Source organism: Aegilops tauschii, chromosome 1, assembly GCF_002575655.3.
Source record: "Aegilops tauschii subsp. strangulata cultivar AL8/78 chromosome 1, Aet v6.0, whole genome shotgun sequence".
Taxonomy (NCBI): Eukaryota; Viridiplantae; Streptophyta; class Magnoliopsida; order Poales; family Poaceae; genus Aegilops; species Aegilops tauschii.
In genome coordinates this window covers 164,772,946-164,795,091 of record NC_053035.3, presented here as the reverse complement: position 1 = coordinate 164,795,091, position 22,146 = coordinate 164,772,946, and the positions used below count along the sequence as shown (strand labels likewise).

General features: G+C 43.8%; 2 protein-coding genes across 2 annotated transcripts; both read right to left on the bottom strand.

Moving 5' to 3' along the window:
• Window positions 1-241: 241 nt before the first annotated feature.
• On the bottom strand, window positions 242-5,054 carry LOC109761049 (ATP synthase subunit gamma, mitochondrial). Its single transcript, XM_020319844.4, has 9 exons — window positions 4,775-5,054; window positions 3,724-3,767; window positions 3,489-3,641; window positions 2,368-2,481; window positions 2,163-2,290; window positions 1,282-1,404; window positions 1,051-1,170; window positions 727-848; window positions 242-595 (listed from the first exon to the last, which is right to left on the bottom strand). Exons 1-9 carry the CDS (start codon window positions 4,879-4,881, stop codon window positions 526-528), a joined length of 981 nt encoding a protein of 326 aa, XP_020175433.1. The 5' UTR covers window positions 4,882-5,054; the 3' UTR covers window positions 242-525.
• Window positions 5,055-9,311: 4,257 nt separating this feature from the next.
• LOC141027904 (uncharacterized) lies at window positions 9,312-21,089 on the bottom strand. The gene is made up of 2 exons (XM_073505511.1): window positions 20,229-21,089; window positions 9,312-9,701 (listed from the first exon to the last, which is right to left on the bottom strand). Exons 1-2 carry the CDS (start codon window positions 21,087-21,089, stop codon window positions 9,312-9,314), a joined length of 1,251 nt encoding a protein of 416 aa, XP_073361612.1.
• Window positions 21,090-22,146: the final 1,057 nt, after the last annotated feature.

Below are 22,146 nucleotides of genomic sequence, written 5' to 3'. Positions count from 1 at the left end.
GTGAAATTTCACTAAAAGTGAGAACAATGGGCACGACAGCCGCCAATTTTGATTGGCTGGTGAGGTTTTTTGTCCCACGTTGCCTGCTACTTTGTGGATCAAACAAAAGTGCTCCAAGCTTTTTTACAACTGTTACCCATTTTGCTACTTTGTGGATCAAAAGTGCTCGGGTGTTATTGCTTCATTTCAGAGTACAAGCGGTCTCATGATGCCACTTTGGACAAAACAAGACCAAGACATATTCTTAAAGCATCTCCTTTAGTCAGGCTAATTATTGCAACTTAGAACAAAGATCCGCTCACGGGAAAAAACAGAAGTCTGCTTCAAATTATAAGTGGACATCTGCTGAACTTTGAACAAAACAAAGCAAGGTTGATAGCGCCACAAGGCATATCCGTCCCGTATTCAGGCTAATTATTGATGCTCAGATCCACTCACAGGAGAATGCAAAAGGCTGTTTTTAGATTAGAAGTGGCCTTCATTGGAACAGAAAAATAAAAAAGATGATAGCGTAAAGTTTCATCATCATCCCTCAAGAGCAGAGGCACCCGATATGATCTCAGTGAGCTCAGTAGTGATAGATGCTTGACGTGTCCTGCAGAGAGATAAAACAGGGTGAATCCTCGCCCACCTTTTACATATATGTTGTCTGATGCTGATGTGTTAAGTGATACTTTTAATTAGATTAATGTATTCATGCATTGAAAATCTGAAAGCTACAAGAACCTGTTGTATGTCAGTGTAAGACGGTCAAGCATTTCACCGGCATTTCTGCTGGAGCTGTCCATAGCAGACATACGGGCACCAAGCTCACTGCACGCATTCTCTAGAACAGCATTATACATAACCTGCCAAGAGTACAAATTCCAAACATTATTATCAATGATGTTGTGGCAACAAAATTACAAAAATATTTTTTGTGCTATCCAAGAAATGCTTAGACTAACATGCTAATAACTTGGAACTTGATTTGGATGGAGCAATGCCACAGAAATCATCCCCAAATATTGATGAAACTACAGAAGGGTCAAGCGATGACGCACGACTTACACAAGAAAACTGGAACTCGGTAAGATTCTGCAGGATTTCTGATTTTGTTTCACCTCCTTCAATTTCATACGAATCCAGCTGACCAACCTTCCCGCCAGATTCTGATTCTTTCTCCATAACCTACCAAAAAGAGGAGAATTGAAGCCAACATTACCTTAGTTGGTAACAAATTTAAGCGAGCATGAGTCACGGAAGCACAAATTCATATATGCCTCAAGAACGAGCACCCACCTCTGGGGACAGTATTGTGGCCAGTGTAGGCCTAAATGAAATGACAGACTGAAACTTGTTAAAAACAACTCTTATAGCATCATATTCAACATTTTTCAAGATATCATCTGCCAGCACAGCAACCTGAAAAAAAATCATTTTAGAACCAGTAAATTCACACTCAGAGGGAAAATATAAACATAAACCTTCCATTGATCCCAGAATTAGATACTCCCTCTGTCCAATGATACAAGGCAGAGATACTTTCAGGATTTATCTTTGACTAACAGTTAGTTAAACAATATAATACACTGTAAATTATGTGATACATAAGTGATGCTTCATTGTAAGTGAAGTTTCTAACAGTATCAAATATCTGTTGAACTACATGTTGGTCATAGATAAAACCTGGAAAACACATGCGCCTTTTATTCTAAGAATGAGAAACTGGTAAATATGAAAGAACACTTTAAACGAAAGTCAGCTAATGTCAACTACTTGAAATGTTAATGCATGCTCAGTGAACAGAAGTGGATCAAATTATGTTAAGTAGAATCAGCCAGCTGCATTGCGATTACCTAAGATTCTTTTCAAACCAAAATAGGAATGAAGAGTAACACTGCAAACAAACAATGCTTATGTGTGTGACTAAACCAACAATGCTTATGTGAGAGCAGTCCATGCAGTTAGAATCAACAATACTTGCACAACAAATAAGCCAACTCAGAAAGCCTACATCTAAATGAAACTGCAGAAAAGAAAATACTTGGATAGAGGCATGCTCTGTTGTAATGTTTTAGAAGGTACAAGGTCTAAAACAAATTCTCCAACTAAAATACATGTTCACATAATTAACTGCAATTAGCAAATGTATAGAAATTAAAAGCCCGGAAAACAGTTACCTGTGTGTAATTAATAGGGTTCTTCTGCAACTCAGATACTGTCATTTCAATATGCTTCCTGGAGTCACGGATGAGTTGAACTTTCCCCTTTTCTCCTAATATGACATACTTGCTTTCTTTCTCTGGACCTGATTACTAGAGTTATAAGCCATAGTTTTGAGCACAAGCCATATAAATAACAAAATATAACCATGAACCAAATTACCAGAAGTCATTTTCTGGAGTGCTTTGCTGACTTTAACAGATGTAGAATTGATACCACCACAGAGACCCTTGTCAGATGTAATGGCCACAATAACATTCTTCTTGACATTTACACCTGATGTTTGTATCAAAGATTTTAACCACCCAAGAAAAAGAATAGTATTCATGGTCTTGCAAGAAGAACAAAACATGAACTAAGAAATTGATACATTATCATCTGCAAGAATAGTATTCATGGTCTTGCAAAAAGAACAAAACAACAGCATATGATAAGTTTGTGTTGTAAGATCTAACTGAATCTAAGGTGTCAAAAGAGCCCATTCCATCATGAGTTACTTTATTAATTAAGAACTGTGGGTCACTGAATTGCTGAATGGATTAGATGTTTAACTAAAGAGATATCCCGTTTCAATCACTAATCCCTCGGTCCACATATAAAAGCCCCCCTCAAAATCAGAGCTCAGCTAACTAATAAAATATGAGTTATATGTCACAAAAATTATACAATTGGAAACTCTTTTGGAGTGTGAGTACAATGGTAGAATTTTAATGTCACATGACTTGTATTTTAATAGCTGAATTCATGGTCAAGATAGACTCAAATTTTGTGTGTGTGCAGGGGGGGGGGGGGGGGGGGGCTTTTATATGTGGTATGTGGATGGAGAGAGTACGTCATTACATGTGCTAGATATCTATCATGAAAAAAATGAAGATAACATCAGTAGAAGTGCCATCATTTACTGCTCAGATGTTTATGTTACTGGTTAGAAAAAGCACTCCTAGGGCAGGCACCAAGCACTTAAGCGTGCCATGGCACTAGACAACAGCAGTAAGACCTAGTGATTAAGCATGATTTCAGGTGTGCGCTTAGGCAAGATAGGCGCTAGGCAGATGCAGAATTAGGAATTTACACCTAACATCATTTGGACCTTCTACATCTACATGCTAAAATAATTACTCAAGAGTTCAACAAGTCTCCTAACATGCAGGAACAGCCACCAGTCCATTAACAAACAACACAAAGTTAAAGAATGCCTAACAATGGACAAGACTGTTGGCAATTAAACAACAGATGCTAAAATAAGCATTGTATAAGATATGACATGATGGCTTAAGACATACTAGGAGCATCCCCAAGAAGAGCTGTGAATGGCTGCCATAGACCACGTGAATTCTCAGTTCTTGTTTGAACAGCACGAAGCTTTGATGCTGCAACCATCTTCATTGCTTTCGTAATCTTTTGGATGTTCTTGACACTTTTCATGCGGTTCCTCACTGAAAATCATTAATTCAGGCCAATAAATACGACATCATTCCATGTATGCTATACAGAACAGGTTGGAATGAAAATACTAACCAATTTGTGTTGAGATGGACCGTGCACCAAGCGGAGCAATCTGCCTGAAGGGTCAAAATGCAACATAGTCACATTCTCATTAACATAAATATCATGCAAACAGCTGAACGGTGCTTTGAATTTGTCAAATAAATGGTGGAATATTGAAGTGATCCAAACAAATAATTTCACAGGAAGCACGGCATTGTGTGTGGAAAGTGAAACCAAATTAACAAAGCCCTGATTACCTTCAAACCAGTAAATTTCAACACATTATATTTTACAAAATTAGTGGACCACAACTTAGGAGCATAATATGCAACAATGACAAATGGTAGCGTGAAAGCAAATAACAATCATAATGCCATCAGCCTTTGCATAGCACGGGAGCACTAAGCCGGCAACTTTTCAGCAGAATATGTAGAATTGGCAATTGGTAGCATGAGAGCACAAAACAAACATTATGTCATATCTTTGCATGGCAAGCAAGGATTAAAAACATAAATTTTCAAGAATTAGTTAAACACAAATTATCAGCATAATGCACGGTTCACAGTTCGAAGCAAGAAAGCACAATAAAACATAATGCCATAATCTTTGGACAGTAATGGCATCAAATAAAATGATGGTGAATCCCAAACAATCATAAATCTTGTCTCCTCGCATCCATTACCTAAAGAAATGGTCCGAAATCTTGTATCCTTGACACAACAAAAAAAAAACACCACAACACCACGAGAAGAATCATCACATTACACAATCCAACAAGAAATCGTAAGCGTTCCTCAGATAGAAATTCAGAATCCCATTTACAATATCATTTTCCCAAGATAATTCAAACCCTAACGAACCTTTCACGGATCCTTAACCCAAACTACCGTCAGCAAACAGACGCGGAACGGCGCCATACATTCGCAGAACACAGGTCAGACGCGCCTCGCATTTCGGAGGTCAACTTTGATTTGACGAAGAACACGTGATCAGATCTATCGCCAGACCGACCGGATATTTAGAGAACCACCGATATAGGCGGAGGATAGATCGGTAAGGAGTAAATGGATGGGGATCTTACGACTGGGAGGCAGCCGGGGAGAGCGCAGCCATGGTGGCTGCCGGGGAGGGGGTGTTGAGGAGGACACGCCGCCCCTCGCGTCTTAGGGCCGCTATCGCCATCGCCATCGCCGGTGGAGTTGTTCCTCTCTGCTTTTTGCGGATCTGGAATTTCTTGCAAATGGTAGGCGAGTTCGCTGCGCCTCAACAAACTCGATGGGAAAGGCTTGGGGGAGGAGGGGTTGCGGCGCCGGACGAGCCCTACAGTAGCATCGAAGGGCCTCTTTAAAGGGGGCTGAGGCAGAATGTGCCTGTAATAGAATTTTAGAGCATCTACCATTCGGAAAAAAAAAATACTCCTATTAGATCCCTACTTTAGTGATCTTTTTTTTTTCTGAAATATATACGTGTGTGCATATCATCTACTTAAGGCCTCATTTGGTTTAGAGGAATCTTGTAGATTTCATAGGATAAGATTTTTATAAAAAAAAATCCTTCAGAGCCCTTTGGTTTGTAGGAATGGAATCCTATTCCTATGGAGAATTCTTCATATCCTTCACATTTCATAGGAAAATAAACATCAGCCTAGACTTAATGGAAAAAATATTATGATGTGAATCAAAGGGCATCTTCTTTCTTACTCCTACTCATAGAATTTGAGATACATGTCATTTCATTTCCTATGGCTTTTCTATTCCTACGATTTTTCTACCCTATGAACCAAAGGAAGCCTTAAAGAAGGGAAAGGGGTGAAAGAAACCCTTCATAAGTAGTGGTACAAGTAATTACGTGCAAGCACTACTCTGCCCGGCCAGAACCGGCCTAGTTGGCCTACTCATCTCTCATGCTAGCTCCACTATGAAATGGTCGAGGTCGTCCTTGATTAAACCCGCTCGCTTCCAGTTCCTACACTCCAAGTGTTTGGTCTCAATGACCCGATGTAAGGAGGGTGTTGCACCGTCGAACACGATTGCATTCCGGTGCTTCCATAGTGTCCACATACCCAACATGGTGATCGTTCTGTTGTCCATGTCTGAATGCTGATTGCTTGTCCTGCTAGTGCACCAATCTGTCAGGGCGTCCAGTTGGGTGGGCGCGTACGTGGGCGACTCCATCGTCGTGCCTATAACCGTCCACATTTATCTCGAGAAGACACACTGAATGAGTAAGTGGTTGATCGTCTCGTCGTGCTGATCACGGAACGGGCACTTGTCCTGGTGGGGTAGACCCCTTCGCGCTAGGCGATCGGACGACCAACATCTTTTTTTGATGGCTAGCCAGGAGAAGAATTTGCATCGGATGGGGCTCGCGATTTCCATGTGAAGTTTGCAGTCGGGGATACTTCATTTCCCCATAACTTGGCGGCATATGCTGATCTTGTTGAGAAACATCCGTCCTTCTCCCACGCCCATGATATTGTGTCTCGGATCTCATCGTCTAGCTGAACCGTGGCTGTGTGGTCCCATATATCGAAGAACTCGAGCAGCTGCTCCCCCGTCAACTCAAGGCCAAAGTCATGCGCCTAGGAACCATGCGTTAGCGCGTCTTGTATAGTTTTCGTCTTTCTGATTCTGTTCGCCACGTCCCTGTATATCCCCGGTGCTAGCTCTTGCACTCGGTATCCCTGAAGCCAACGATCCTCCCAGAACAAGACCGTGCGGCCATTACCTATAGTGGTGTTGGCAGCCACCCTGAACAGTTCCATGGAGTCCTTGGGCACCTTGATTTGGAATTCACTCCAAGGCCGCGAGGGGTCCGTACGTTGCAACCACGACCATCTTGCCTGCAAAGCACAGTTTTACCACCCGAGGTTTGGCAATTGTAGGATCAAAAGTAGGTCTGGAGGGGGTGATTAGACTACTCGACCAAATAAAAATCAAGCCTTTTCCCAATTTTAAGTCTTGGCTGATTTTAGCAACTTAGCACAAGTCAAGCAATCAACCTACACATGCAATTCTAAGAGTGTAGTAGCGGAAAGTAAAACATTGCATATGAAGGTAAAGGGAAGGGTTTAGAGAAGGCAAATGCAATGTAAACACGGAGATTTTTGGCGTGGTTCCGATAGGTGGTGCTATCATACGTCCACGTTGATGGAGACTTCAAACCACGAAGGGTAACGGTTGCGCGAGTCCTCGGAGGGCTCCATCCCACGAAGGGTCCACGAAGAAGCAACCTTGTCTATCCCACCATGGCCATCGCCCACGAAGGACTTGCCTCACTCGGGTAGATCTTCACGAAGTAGACGATCTCCTTGCCCTTACAAACTCCTTGGTTCAACTCCACAATCTTGTCGGAGGCTCCCAAGTGACACCTAACCAATCTAGGAGACACCACTCTCCAAAAGGTAATAGATAGTGTGATGATGATGAACTCCTTGCTCTTGTGCTTCAAATGATAGTCTCCCCAACACTCAACTCTCTCACACAGATTTGGCTATGGTGGAAAGATGATTTGAGTGGAAAGCAACTTGGGGAAGGCTGGAGATCAAGATTCTTGTGGTTGGATTGGAATGTCTTGGTCTCAACACATGAGTAGGTGGTTCTCTCTCAGAAAATGAGTAGTGGAAGTGTAGGCACGTTCTGATGGCTCTCTCTTAAATAGAGAAGGGGTGGAGGGGTGTATATAGCCTACACACAAAATCTAACCGTTACACACATTTAACCCAACTCGGTCAGACCGAATAGGAGAACTCGGTGAGACCGATTCAGTTCAAAATGTGAACGTTAGGATTCTCGGTGGGACCCACATGATCAACTTGGTGGGACTAATGTGCTAGGGTTAGGGCAAAACCTCATCTCGGTGTGACCGATTGCATGAACTCGGTGGGACCGATTTCAGCAATGAGCAAACACGGAGTTGGTCAGGCAAACTCGGTGGGACCGATCGCTCATTTCGGTAAGACTGAAACGTTACGAAGGGAAACAGAGAGTTTGCATTGTGAACTCGGTGGGACCGGTCGCTCATCCGATAAGACTGAAATGTTACGAAGGGAAACAGAGAGTTTGCATTGCCATCTCGGTGAGACCGAGATCCCGATTGGTGAGACCGAATTGACTAGGGTTTCTGGCAGTGGCTATGTCAAAGGAACTCGGTGGCGCCAGATAGATCAAATCGATGGGGCCGAGTTGACTTTAGGTTTTGGACATATTTAGAATTTGAGAAAGTGGTTGAGGGCTTTGGAGCATATCACTAAGCACTTTGAGCAAGTAGACCATTAAGCAACACCTCATCCCCTTTTAATAGTAATGGCTTTTCTTATGGACTCAATGTGATCTTGGATCACTAAAATAGGAATAAAGAGTCTTGAGCTTTTGCCAATCTTTGTCCTTAGCATTTTGAGGGGTCCACATCTCTAGTCCATGCCATGCCAATCATTGAACTTTCTGAAATATTTAACTTGAATAGATATTAGTTCAATGAGTTATATGTTGTTATGAATTACCAAAACCACTCGGGGATTAGTTGCACTTTCAGCAATCCTAGTCCTCCTACCCACTTTGGTTTGCATACGGTATCCCATGACACCGCGCAATTTCCACCATTGGCCTTGTCTTTTCCACACCACAAGAATCCTTTGCATAGTTTCGTCATTGTCGTAAGCATCTTTGGCGGGATGTCCAGTGCCATCATTGCGTGGATCGGGATCATGCACAAGACCGACTGCACCAACAACAGACGCCCACTTTTGGGTAGGGATGATGCATGCCAGGTGGGCAAGCGCGCGGCCAGTTGGTCCACCAAATCATGCAGCTGCGATGTCGTTTTCTTCCTGAGGGTTATTGGTAAGCCGAGGTACTTACATGGGAAGGATACAATCTGGCATCTCATGGTAGATTGGACAGCCGCTACGTCATCACTTGAGCAGCTTATGGGGATTGCCGCACTCTTCATGAGATTGACCTTGAGACACGATGCTTCTCCAAACATCTCTAATATTATCGAGCAGGTCCTTAATTCCACGTCATGCGGCTTGATGAAGATCATCACATCATCTGCAAACATAGATATCCTTTGCCTTATTCTTGTTTTTGCCAGAGGAGAAAGTAGGCCTCGGGTCGTGGCAAGGTCGAACATTTTATTGAGGGGCTCCATGATCATGATGAAAAGCATTAGAGATACCGGATCTCCCTGGTGTAGCCCTTGACAGTTGTAAATACTCCTCCCCGGTATACCATTGACTGTGATCTTAGTGGTTGTGGTTCCTAGCGGTCCACAGATCCAAGATGTCCATTTTCCACCGAAGCCAAGATGTGTCATCGTCTCAATGAGGAATGGCCATTGGACTGAGTCGAATGCTTTGGTGATGTCCAACTTTAGCATGATTGAAGGTTCTCACATAGCATGTAGCCTACGCGTCGTGCTTTGGACCAACATAAAGTTGTCATGCGGTAGTCTTCCTTTAACAAAAGCGCTCTGATGAGTTCCCACAATGGTTGGCAGCTCCTCCGCAAGTCTATCTGCAAGTACCTTGTCGAAGATTTTGATGGCCCCGTGGACTAGGCTCACCGGTCGGAAGTCTTGCAGTTCTATGGCACCAGCTCTCTTGGGTAGTAATGTGACTATGGCTTGTTTATTGCACCGAGGCCTCTCATGTCATCGCGGTGGAACATGTCCATAGCACGCATGAAATCGTCTCTGATGATGTGCCAACATGTAGCGTAAAACCGGCCGGTGAATCCATCCGGCCTCGGCGCCTTGTCAAGTGGCATCGCTTTTACCACCCTCTCCACTTCTTGTGCCAGAAACGGCCTCTCCAGGTGCTCCAGTTGCTTGCTCGGCGGTTCCAATTTGTCTAGGTCCAGGCAGTGAGCCCTCGCCAGCGCGTGTCCAAAGAGGTCGCCATAGAAGTTGTCCACTACTTCGGTCAGCTCCTCCTGGCCCGTGATGATCCGGTCATTATGATTGAGGGTGAGAATCATGTTTTTCCTAGTCCAGTGGCGTGCATGCTGCTAGAAGAATGAGGTATGGCGTCCCCTTCGCGCAGATAAAGCAATCTCGGTCGTTGTCGTGCTATGGAGCGCTCCAGTGAGCACAAGCCAAGTAATTTGTGTTTCAAGGTTCTCCTTAGTGTGATTTCCCTGGTCGTCAGTTGTCATGATAGAGGCAAAGGTGTCCCGTCTTTCGATGAGATTGTGGCTATCGTTTTGGAGGAAGTCGACTTTGACGATCCGACTACGAACGTGCGAGGACGTCGCGCCTTAGCAATCGCTAAACCAACTCCGAGAGGTTATTGACCACGCCGGAGCACGATCAACCTGACCACGAAGGTCTGTTTCCTGCAGGCAAACGAAGAACAAGCAAGAAACTAAGATTGCAATCTGGATATTGCGAATATAAGAGGAAAGCTATATTGATTAAGGTGGGGTTCTGTGATGCCTTTGTCTGGTTGTTGAACACAAACGAAGTACGCGAAGTTGCAGCTATGGCAAACTTTTAATCTAAACAAAACCCAAAGTCTAAAAGGTGCCCTAAGGGCTGTATATATGGAGGAAGAGGGGGGAATTTCGTGGCCCTTGGGGAAGGGGTCCGAAACCAACCCTATCTCTTGTTTTCCCACACATACGGACTCTAAAAACAGCCTATACTTATGTATTTCGAAAATACATGGGCCTGGCCCAATAATAAGGTGACGCAGCACCTAGAATAGCCTCTGGACGAAATTTATGAAGTGGCATCTTGTATATTTCGTCCAAGGCTTCATGCACTCCTTATGGTGGCTTCAAAGTCCTGAAATCATCACTTGTAACTCCGTTCTTGATCCCCTTGTGCATGCCATCATCTCCCTGCTTGGTCTTGCTCCAGTTTTCATCCCTCTTATCCATGCCAGGCCCTTCATTTGTAAGCAAAACAAATGTGTCCAATTTAGGCAGCATCATATTCTCATGAACATTAGAATCATTACCAAGAAACGAAAGTACCTGGTAATTCAATTGGCGTGCGCGAGCTCTAGTAATTGGTCCAGTATGTATAGCAGCAGGGGCTGTGGGTGTAAAAATGGTATTGATGTCCTCATCATCCTCCCCTTCTTGAAATGAAGTCGTCCTCGACGGAAGCTCATCTTCCTCACCCAAATAAGGCTTCAAATCTGCAATGTTAAAAGTGGGACTAACCCCAAAATCTGCAGGCAGCTCAAGTTTATATGCATTATCATTTATTTTCTCTAACACCTTAAAAGGACCATCATCACGTGGCATTAGCTTTGGTTTGCGCAAATTAGGAAACCTATCCTTACGCAAATGTAACCAAACAAGATCTCTAGGTGCAAAGACAACATGTTTTCTACCCTTATCTCCAGCAAGTTTATATTTAGCATTCATACGCTCAATGTTTTCCTTAGTTAACTCATGCATTTTTAAGATCAATTCAGCACGTTGTTTAGCATCAAAATTAACCTTCTCCGAAGATGGAAGAGGCAACAAATCAATGAGTGCACGAGGTAGGAAACCATACACAATTTCAAAAGGGCACATCTTAGTAGTAGAATGCAACGAACGATTATAAGCAAATTCAATATGAGGCAAGCATTCTTCCCACATTTTCTTATTATTCCTCAAAACAGCCCTAAGCATAGTAGACAATGTTCTATTGACTACTTCAGTTTGACCATCAGTTTGGGGGTGACAAGTAGTACTAAAAAGCAGTTTAGTCCCCAACTTAGCCCATAAACATCTCCAAAGGTGGCTAAGAAATTTAGTATCACGATCTAAAACAATAGTATTTGGCACACCATGCAAGCGAATAATTTCACGAAAGAACAAATCAGCAACATTAACAGCATCATCGCTTTTATGACATGGTATAAAGTGTGCCATTTTCGAGAACCTATCCACGACAACAAATATGCTATCCCTCCCCTTCTTTGTTCGAGGTAAACCTAAAACAAAGTCCATAGATATATCCTCCCAAGGAACACTAGGTACATGCAAAGGCATATATAAACCATGAGGATTGAGTCGTGACTTAGCTTTTTGACATGTAGTGCAGTGAGCAACAAAACGCTCAACATCCCTTCTCATCTTTGGCCAAAAGAAATGTGTAGCAAGTATATCCTCCGTCTTCTTCACGCCAAAGTGTCCCATTAGTCCTCCTCCATGCGCCTCCTGCAACAAAAAAAGACGAACGGAGCTAGCTGGAATGCAGAGCTTGTTAGCACGAAACACAAATCCATCGTTAACGACGAACTTGTTCCATGTTCTACCTTCTTTACAATTCTGCAATACATCTTTAAATTCAGCATCATGCACATATTGATCTTTGATGGTCTCCAAACCAAATATTTTAAAGTCAAGTTGTGAAAGCATAGTATAACGACGAGACAATGCATCAGCAATAACAGTTTCTTTACCCTTCTTGTGTTTAATGACATAAGGGAAAGTCTCAATGAATTCAACCCATTTAGCATGTCTACGGTTCAGTTTTGCTTGACTTTTAATGTGTTTCAAAGATTCATGATCAGAATGTATAACAAATTCTTTGGGCCATAAATAATGTTGCCATGTTTCTAAGGTCCGAACAAGAGCATATAATTCTTTATCATAAGTAGAATAGTTCAGACTAGACCCACTCAATTTTTCAGAAAAGTATGCAACAGGTTTGCCATCTTGTAATAACACACCTCCTAATCCAATTCCACTAGCATCACATTCAAGCTCAAAAGTCTTATTAAAATCAGGAAGTTGGAGTAAAGGAGCATGTGTCAACTTATCTTTCAATACCGTGAAGGCTTCTTCCTGTGCGGTACCCCAAACAAAAGGCACATCCTTCTTTGTAAGCTTGTTGAGAAGTGCAGCAATGGTGCTGAAATCTCTCACAAAACACCTATAGAACCGAGCGAGGCCAAGGAAACTCCTCACTTGTGTGACCGTTCTGGGCTGCGGCCAACTATCAATAGCTTCAATCTTGGCTTTATCAACTTCAATCCCCTGTGGAGTAACAACATAGCCAAGAAAAGATACTCGGTCGGTGCAAAAGGTGCACTTCCCAAGGTTACCAAACAAACGTGCATCACATAGAGCAATGAAAATAGCACGTAAATGTTCCAAATGTTCCTCCAAAGATTTGCTATAAATCAATATGTCATCAAAGTAAACTACCACAAATCGTCCAATGAAAGCACGTAAAACTTCGTTCATTAATCTCATGAAAGTACTAGGTGCATTAGTTAACCCAAAAGGCATGACTAACCACTCATATAATCCAAACTTAGTTTTAAATGTTGTTTTCCATTCATCTCCCAATTTCATATGAATTTGATGGTATCCACTACGCAAATCAACTTTGGAGAATATTGTAGAGCCACTCAATTCATCAAGCATATCATCTAGCCTAGGAATAGGATGACGATGACGAATAGTAGTATTGTTAATGCCTCTACAATCAACGCACATACGCGACGTACCATCCTTTTTCGGCACTAAAATGATAGGAACAACACAAGGACTACGGGATTCACGTATATAACCTTTGTCGAGCAGCTCTTGTACTTGACGCACAATCTCCTTCATCTCTTCTGGATTGGTACGGTATGGTGCACGGTTGGGCAATGATGCACCGGGAATTAAGTCAATTTGGTGCTCAATCCCTCGAATAGGTGGTAATCCCGGTGGCACGTCTTGTGGAAAGACGTCAGCGAACTCCTGCAAAATGTTAGTGACAGCAGGAGGCAAAGAGGAAGACACGTCCTCGAATGAAAATAATGCCTCTTTGCACACAAAAGCATAGCAAACAGATTTGCTAAAATCTAGATCATCAATATCAGATTTGGTGGCAAGTAAACATGCACTTTTCAATTTAATTTCAGAAGCAACACTAGATGGTTTATTATTAGGCTTCATTTGTTCTCAAATTCTTTTGCCACAATCTGATTTTCACTCTTATTTTGCTCCTATTTTGCTTTATTAGCTCTATTAATATCATCTTTCAAAATGGAATCAGGAGTCATAGGAAGCAAAGTAATATTTTTGTCCTTATGAACAAGAGTATACTGATTGTTTCTACCATGGTGTACAGAATTTTTATCAAATTGCCATGGTCTACCAAGTAATAAGTAACATGCTTGCATAGGTACCACATCACAATCAACATAATCATCATATGTAGAGATACTAAAATGCACATGAACAGTACGTGTTACCTTAACCTTGCCGTTGTTGTTGAACCATTGGATGTAGTAAGGATGTGGATGTGGTCTTGTGGTGAAAGATAGCTTCTCCACCATCTCCATGCTAGCCAAGTTGTTGCAACTCCCTCCATCTATGATGACACGAACAGAACGTTCCTTCACAACTCCCTTTGTATGGAACAAATTATGCCTCTGATTTTGCTCAGCTTGTGTAACCTGCACACTCAAAACACGTTGAGCAACTAAACATTCATACCTGTCAGCATCTTCAGCAGCCATGTATTGCATCTCATGATCAGAATCATCTCCACCGTGTTCTTCATGTGTAATAAGAGCCAAAGTCTCCTCGTCATAGTCACTAGCGGACTCATACCCACCATCCTCAGTAGCAATCATCACACGCTAAAATTTGCATTCTCTCGCAAAATGTCCTCTTCCCTTACAACAACGACAAATAATATCACTTGTGTGCCCTGTTGATGCCATGGAAGAAGAAGAGTTCTACGCAGCCCCGGCAGGTGTGCTCTTGGCAGATAGTGGTGGTTGTGCCTGCTTTCTTGTATCACGGCTGGAGGTGGCACCTGATGGAGGTGCTGGTGCAGTGGAAGTAGAGGATACACGTGGTGTCCATGATGAAGATCGACCTGCAAAAAAGTTAGTTCGCGTCAATGCCTGTCGATCCTGCACTTCACGTTCAGCTTTACAAGCAAGATGGAATAAACGAGTGATATTATTATACTCCTTATACTCTAGAATGGTTTGAATCTCTCTATTTAATCCACCCATAAAACGCACAAGCATAGCTTCATTCTCCTCAACAATACCACACCTAATCATGCCAGTTTGTATTTCCTGATAATATTCTTCTACAGAATTTTTTCCTTGTCTCAAACGCTGCAATTTTTGAATTAATTCATGTTGATAATATGGTGGAACCCAACGAGTACGCATAGCAGTTTTCAAAGTAGCCCAAGTAGCTGGGATAGACCACCAAACACATGCAAAGCTAGTGAAAGCACAAACAGCAGCAGGAACACGTCTCTCCTCAGGATATTGTAAACATGTAAATCGTTGTTCAGTTTCTAACTCCCAAGTAAGATATATATCAGGAACATATCTACCCTCAAATGGTGGAATATTCAATTTCAGTTTAGGAAGATGGTCATGATCTCGTACCTGAGGAAGAGCCCTACCATTGTGATTATTTGCATGTGGACGACGTGGTGGTTGTGGTGCTGGTGGTTGCGCGTAGTTCTGATTTTGATCAACCTCATTCTCGTAATCTCCCGCATAATCATCCTCCGCATCAGCAGCAGGAGCCACAGAAGTATCAACAGCAGCACCAACAGTTTGGCCAGGCTGAAGAAGGACACGGCTCGCTCGGCGGAGGGCTGTTTCGCGACGTGGAGGTGGTAGTAGTAGTAGTAGTAGTTGTTGTTGTTGCAGAGGTGCGGCAGGTGCGGCCGGTGGTGGAAGACGCGCAAGCAGTTCATTAAATCTGTTATCGAGCTTTGTTTCGAACGTCTTCTCAAGGCCAGTGATCTTCTCCATGGCCTCTTCAAAATTGTTCAGCACATCTTGCACCTGTTCAGTCATCATTTGCTGAAACTTATCATGAAGCTCCTTGTTCGTTAAGTTCTCTCAGTCAATCTCGTCGGCTTGTGATCCTGGCATGGTTAGCAGCAATAGAAATACACAAGAATAGGATTCTACAGACTACTAACAAATGGTGGTGGTGGTGGGTGTCACAAATCCGTCAAGCAAATCTCAAATTCTTACTAGTTCTTACCCAGCAGCAGGCGGTGATCGGCAACCGATGTAGTCAAAACTCTCAAAACTTGGATAGAGCGATTACCAGGAGAGTCAAACGCACGATGTAGATGTATGTGGAGCTGGGAAGGCTTATAATATGGTAGCAAAAAGGGTCAGCAATAATCAATTCAGATAGGCAAAGTTGAATAACGCTCAACGACGGTACTGTGCTGGTCCTAGGCTAGACCGTACTAGAGACGCGAGCCTAGAACACTAACAAAATCACGGCGCTGCACGTAAACAAGGGAGGAGCACACTCTGAATTTTTTTTCCTTTTTTGCACCTTTTTCCTCTCTTTTTTTTGCTCCGCAACAATTTTTTTTCGAAAAAGTCTACAAATATCCTAAAAACTGCCTAGCCAGAATTTTCCAGACTTAGTTTTTTTGTTTGAAACTGGAACTCTTTTTCTTCTGCGGATGGCTCGGAAGTTGGGGAGTCCTACTTTGTCATGACTCGGAGTATCGCGTGATCTGGAAATCAAAAACAAAGCAACAATTACTGGACTCGGACTAGGTGAAAGATCGTGGATGTCGCCTAGAGGGGGGTGAATAGGCGATTTAAAATAATTACGGTTTAGGCTTGAACAAATGCGGAATAAACCTAGCAGTTAATTTGTCAAGCACAAAACCTACAACAACTAGGCTCACCTATGTGCACCAACAACTTATGCTAAGCAAGATAAACAACTAGGTGATAGCAAGATATAACAAGAAACAATATGGCTATCACAAAGTAAAGTGCATAAGTAAAGGGCTCGGGTAAGAGGTAACCGAGGCACGCGGAGACGACGATGTATCCCGAAGTTCACACCCTTGCGGATGCTAATCTCCATTTGGAGCGGTGTGGAGGCACAATGCTCCCCAAGAAGCCACTAGGGCCACCGTAATCTCCTCACGCCCTTGCACAATGCAAGATGCCGTGATTCCACTAAGGGACCCTTGAGGGCGGTCACCGAACCCGTACAAATGGCAACCCTTGGGGGCGGTCACCGAACCCGTACACTTTGGCAACCCTTGGGGGCGGTCACCGGTACCCGTCAAATTGCTCGGGGCGATCTCCACAACCTAATTGGAGACCCCGACGCTTGCCCGGAGCTTTACACCACAATGATTGAGCTCCGAACACCACCAACCGTCTAGGGCGCCCAAGCACCCAAGAGGAACAAGCTCAAGGGCACCAAGCACCCAAGAGTAATAAGCTTCTCAACTTGTAACTTCCACGTATCACCGTTGAGAACTCAAACCGATGCACCAAATGCAATGGCGGGCACACAGAGTGCCCAAGTCCTTCTCTCTCAAATCCCACCAAAGCAACTAATGCTAGGGAGGAAAAAGAGAGGAAGAACAAGAAGGAGAACACCAAGAACTCCAAGATCTAGATCCAAGGGGTTCCCCACACAAAGAGGAGAAAGTGATTGGTGGAAATGTGGATCTATATCTCCTCTCTCTTTTCCCTCAAAAACTAGCAAGAATCCATGGAGGGATTGAGAGTTAGCAAGCTCGAAGAAGGTCAACAATGGGGGAAGAACACGAGCTCAAAGGATAAGGTAGAATGGGGAAGAAGACCCCCTTATATAGTGGGGGGAACAATCCAACTGTTACCCCCAAAACAGCCCCGCAGAGGGCGGTACTACCGCAGGAGGTAGCGGTACTACCGCTGATCAGAGCGGTACTACCGCTCCCCCGGGCGGTACTACCGTGGAGTCTGGAGGGCGGGAGAGTGACAGACCCGAGTGGTACTGCCGCGGTGGTTGGGCGGTACTACCGCTCGTGAGCGGTACTGCCGCCCTACTGCCGCTGCGAAGTACCGCACTATCCGACACGAAAAATGACCCCTCGAGTCGACGCGGTAGGGGCCTAGTACCGTAGTGGTACTACTGCTGAGGACCCACCAGCGGTACTACCGCTGCGGAGCGGTACTGCCGCTTGTGACCCCTAAGCGGTACTACCGCTGGGTACTATCCTAAAGCCACTTCCACGAAAACAAGAATACTCCACGGGAAACCAAAACTGCCATAACTTCTGCATATGAGCTCCGAATTGAGCAAACTCAAGCTTGTTGGAACCGGCATAACCTTCCAACATCGAAAACATATGGTTATAGTAAGAAGAGGCAAGGAAGGTATGCCAACAAAATAGAGGAGTGAAACCTCCAACCGAGAAGAACCGGCATAACCTTCCAACATCGAAAACATCATAGAAGATGCGAGTGAACTCCGTTTTCGATGAACTCGAGCTTGTCATCAAGATGACCATAAGCTCCAAAACTCACAAAGAGAAGAACCAAACAAGAACCAATAAAGATGATGCAAGGATGCAATGGTTTGAGCTCTCTATGAATGATACGAGCAAGCTACTCATCGAGAGCCCCCCTTGATAGTACGACAATCGATCCTATAACCCGGTCTCCCAACTACCATCATGAGACCGGTAAAATAGAAAACCTATCAAGAGCAAACCTTTGCCTTGCACATGGTCCACTTGAGCTAGATGATGACGATCTTGACTCCCTCAAGATGGACCACCTTTCTTGATTGCGTTGGCTCGATGAAGACTAGTTGATTGCTCCCCCATATTCCACTATGGCTGAGCCACCCTTCCGCACATCTTCACAAGTCCATTGTCACTACAATGGCTTCAAGCATTTGATCTCTTCGTGATGCTTTACTTGAACTTGCCCGCTTCACTTGAACTTGCACACCGCAACCTAACCCCACAAAGAACTCTCACGAAGACCATGGGTTAGTACACAAAGCGTAATTGACAATGCTTACCATACCATGGGATCGCTTGATCCCTCGGTACATCTTGTGCGCTTTGTGTGTTGATCAACTTGATTCACTCTTGACTTAGTCTTGATCAACATTGACTCTTTCCAACTCTCTTCATTTGGATGATGTCTTGAAGGTAAACATGAATGATCACACAATCTTCTTCTTCAAGACATGCTTGCAATAAGCTCAACTCTCACATGACCAATATTTGGATAAACTCCTTGAAACCAACACATGGACTTCAAGAAATGCCTATGGACAAATCCTTCAAATATAACTCAAGGCAACCATTAGTCCATAGAGATTGTCGTCAATTACCAAAACCAAACATGGGGCACCGCATGTTCTTTCACTAGGACTGGTGGCGGAGATGAATCTGGTGGAATCTCGGACTGGTGGCGGAGATGAATCTGGTGGAACTCAGACTGGTGGCGGATATATGTTGCAGGTGGACTCGGATTGGCGTGATGGCGACTGATATTTGGTGGCGTATATGGACTCGGATTGGCGGTGAATATGTGATGGTGGTATATGGCAGCGTCGATGATGATGATGCGGTGGTGACATATGGCAGCGGCGATGATGATGATGTGGTGGTGATATATGGCAGCGGCGACGTGACAACCTGTGAACAGAACTCGAAACTCTAAAGGACTAGATGCTAAGACCAGTAACTTGACACGACGATGCAACCGCAAATTCAACAAAGCAAATACAGAAAAGATTATGCAAAGGCTCAGATTGGTTCGGATAGGATGAACTAACCCTAATTTTTTTGGATTTTTTCGTGGACTATAGGTATGAAGAACAGACTCAATCTAAACTACGAAAAACTGTAAAATCTCACCGAGCAACCTGGAAATCTGATACCACTTGATAGAGGCAAAGGTGTCCCGTCTTTCGATGAGATTGTGGCTATCGTTTTGGAGGAAGTCGACTTTGACGATCCGACTACGAACGTGCGAGGACGTCGCGCCTTAGCAATCGCTAAACCAACTCCGAGAGGTTATTGACCACGCCGGAGCACGATCAACCTGACCACGAAGGTCTGTTTCTTGCAGGCAAACGAAGAACAAGCAAGAAACTAAGATTGCAATCTGGATATTGCGAATATAAGAGGAAAGCTTTATTGATCAAGGTGGGGTTCTGTGACGCCTTTGTCTGGTCGTTGAACACAAATGAAGTACGCAAAGTTGCAGCTATGGGGAACTTTAATCTAAACAAAACCCAAAGTCTAAATGACGCCCTAAGGGCTGTTTATATGGAGGAAGAGGGGAAATTTTGTGGCCCTTGGAGGAGGGGTCCGAAACCAACCCTAACTCTTGTTTCCACACACATACGGACTCTAAAAACAACCTATACTTAAGTATTTCAAAAATACATGGGCCTGGCCCAATAATAAGGTGACGCGGCACCTAGAATAGCCTCTGGACGAAATTTATGAAGTGGCATCTTGTATATTTCGTCCAAGGCTTCATGCACTCCTTATGGTGGCTTCAAAGTGCTGAAATCATCACTTGTAACTCCGTTCTTGATCCCCTTACGCATGCCATCATCTCCCTGCTTGGTCTTGCTCAAGTGTTCATCCCTCTTATCCATGTCAGGCCCTTCATTTGTAAGCAAAACAAATGTATCCAATTTAGGCAACATCATATTCTCATGAACATTAGAATCATTACTAAGAAACGAAAGTACCTGGTAATTCAATTGGCATGCGCGAGCTCTAGTAATTGGTCCAGTATGTATAGCAGCAGGGGCTGTGGGTGTAACAATGGTATTGATGTCCTCATCATGTCGCGAGTCCATGGCCACGTCCAATCGCGCGATGATCTCCAAGGCTACGAAGATTTGTATTTTGACGTTGCCGATCCACCTATCGCTCCAGCTTTGCAGCTGCTTAGCTGTCACTCTTAGCTTGTTATCCAACACTATAAACGGGTTTCCAACGGATGGGATGGGGTTCCACGCTTCTGTGACCGTGTCAAAGAAGCCCTCAGCTTTGGTCCAAAAAGCCTTGAAGCGAAAGCGCTTTCCGAATCTGAAGTCTTCGTCCAGGTCCAGGAGGAGAGGGCAGTGATCCGATATCGCTGATCCCAATGCTGCTAGAAAACTTGAGGCGTGATCCTCTTCCCACGAATTGGTGCAAAAAATATGATCAATCTTCTCAAGGGTCGGCCTCTCCCTTTCATTCGACCACGTGAATTTACGCCCATTCAGGTGAATCTCCTTGAGTTCGAGCTGGTTCAGTTTTGAACGGAATCTAGCCATCATCCGCCTATTAATTGCCGCATTGTTCTTGTCCTCGGGGTTGGCCAGGAGGTTAAAGTCCCCCACGAGCAACCATGGGCCTGCCAGCAGTTCACGCACCTCCACAATCTCCTGAAGGAACTCGATCTTCTCTCTATCACCCTGCGGGACGTAAACCCCGGTGATCCACCATTCCGGCCCTTCCACAGGTTTGACCATCACCGTTAGCGTATTAGTTGTGGTGTGCGGGTTTGATAATTGCACCACCGTAGCATCCCAAGCAAGGAGGATGCCGCCTCTAGTACCCACCGCAGGCAAATAGTAGAAGCTTTTGAATTTATTTCCAAGACATTGCCTTACAAGTTCCACAGTGATGTTCTCCATCTTAGTCTCTTGGAAGCATATAATGCTAGGACTTGCCGAGTTTACCACTTGGTAGATAGAATGCCTACACGCCGGAGAGTTTAGTCCCCGGACGGTCCACACCAATAATTTAAGAGGTTGTATCGCCATGAGCAAGGTCTACAGATCCACCATACTTAGGAGGCGCTAGAGGCCTAGATCCACTCCGGCCGGTAGCTCCATGAGTGGAAGAACTGATGGTTCCCAACCAAACAGTGCTAGAATCATTGTGATGTGGGAGTCCGAGTTTCTTGAAGAGTTCGACATACGCTTCAAGGGCCTGGTCGCTGATGATCTCTCCTTCGTTGGCCATGCAGATCTTCCTGATGATTGCTGCTTGATGCGGCTTGAACTACGTCGCTATTTCCCCAAAGAGGAAGGGATGATGCAGCACAACTACGGTAGGTATTTCCCTCAGTGATGAGACCAAGGTTATCGAACCAGTAGGAGAACCACGCAACACCACGTAAACAACTCCTGCACACAAAGAACAAATACTTGCAACCCGACATAAGAGAGGGGTTGTCAATCCCTCATGGGTAAAAAGATAGGTAAAATTGTAGTAGATTGGATAAATAGATCTCGCGAGAACGCGAGATAAAATAAATAATAATAAATTGCAGCAAGGTATTTTTGGATTAATAGATCTGAAAATAAAAGCAAATAAAAATATATCGTGAAGGCAAATATAATAAAGAAGAGACCCAGGGGCCGTAGATTTCACTAGTGGCTTCTCTTGAGAAAAAATAGCATACGATGGGTAAACAAATTACTGTTGGGCAATTGATAGAACTTCAAATAATCATGATGATATCAAGGCAATGATCATTATATGTGATCACGTCCAAGATTAGTAGACCGACTCCTACCTGCATCTACTACTATTACTCCACACATCGACCGCTATCCAGCATGCATCTAGTGTATTAAGTTCATAGAGAAACGGAGTAATGCAATAAGAACGATGACATGATGTAGACAAGATCTATTTATGTAGAAATAGACCGCATCTTGTTATCCTTAATAGCAATGATACATA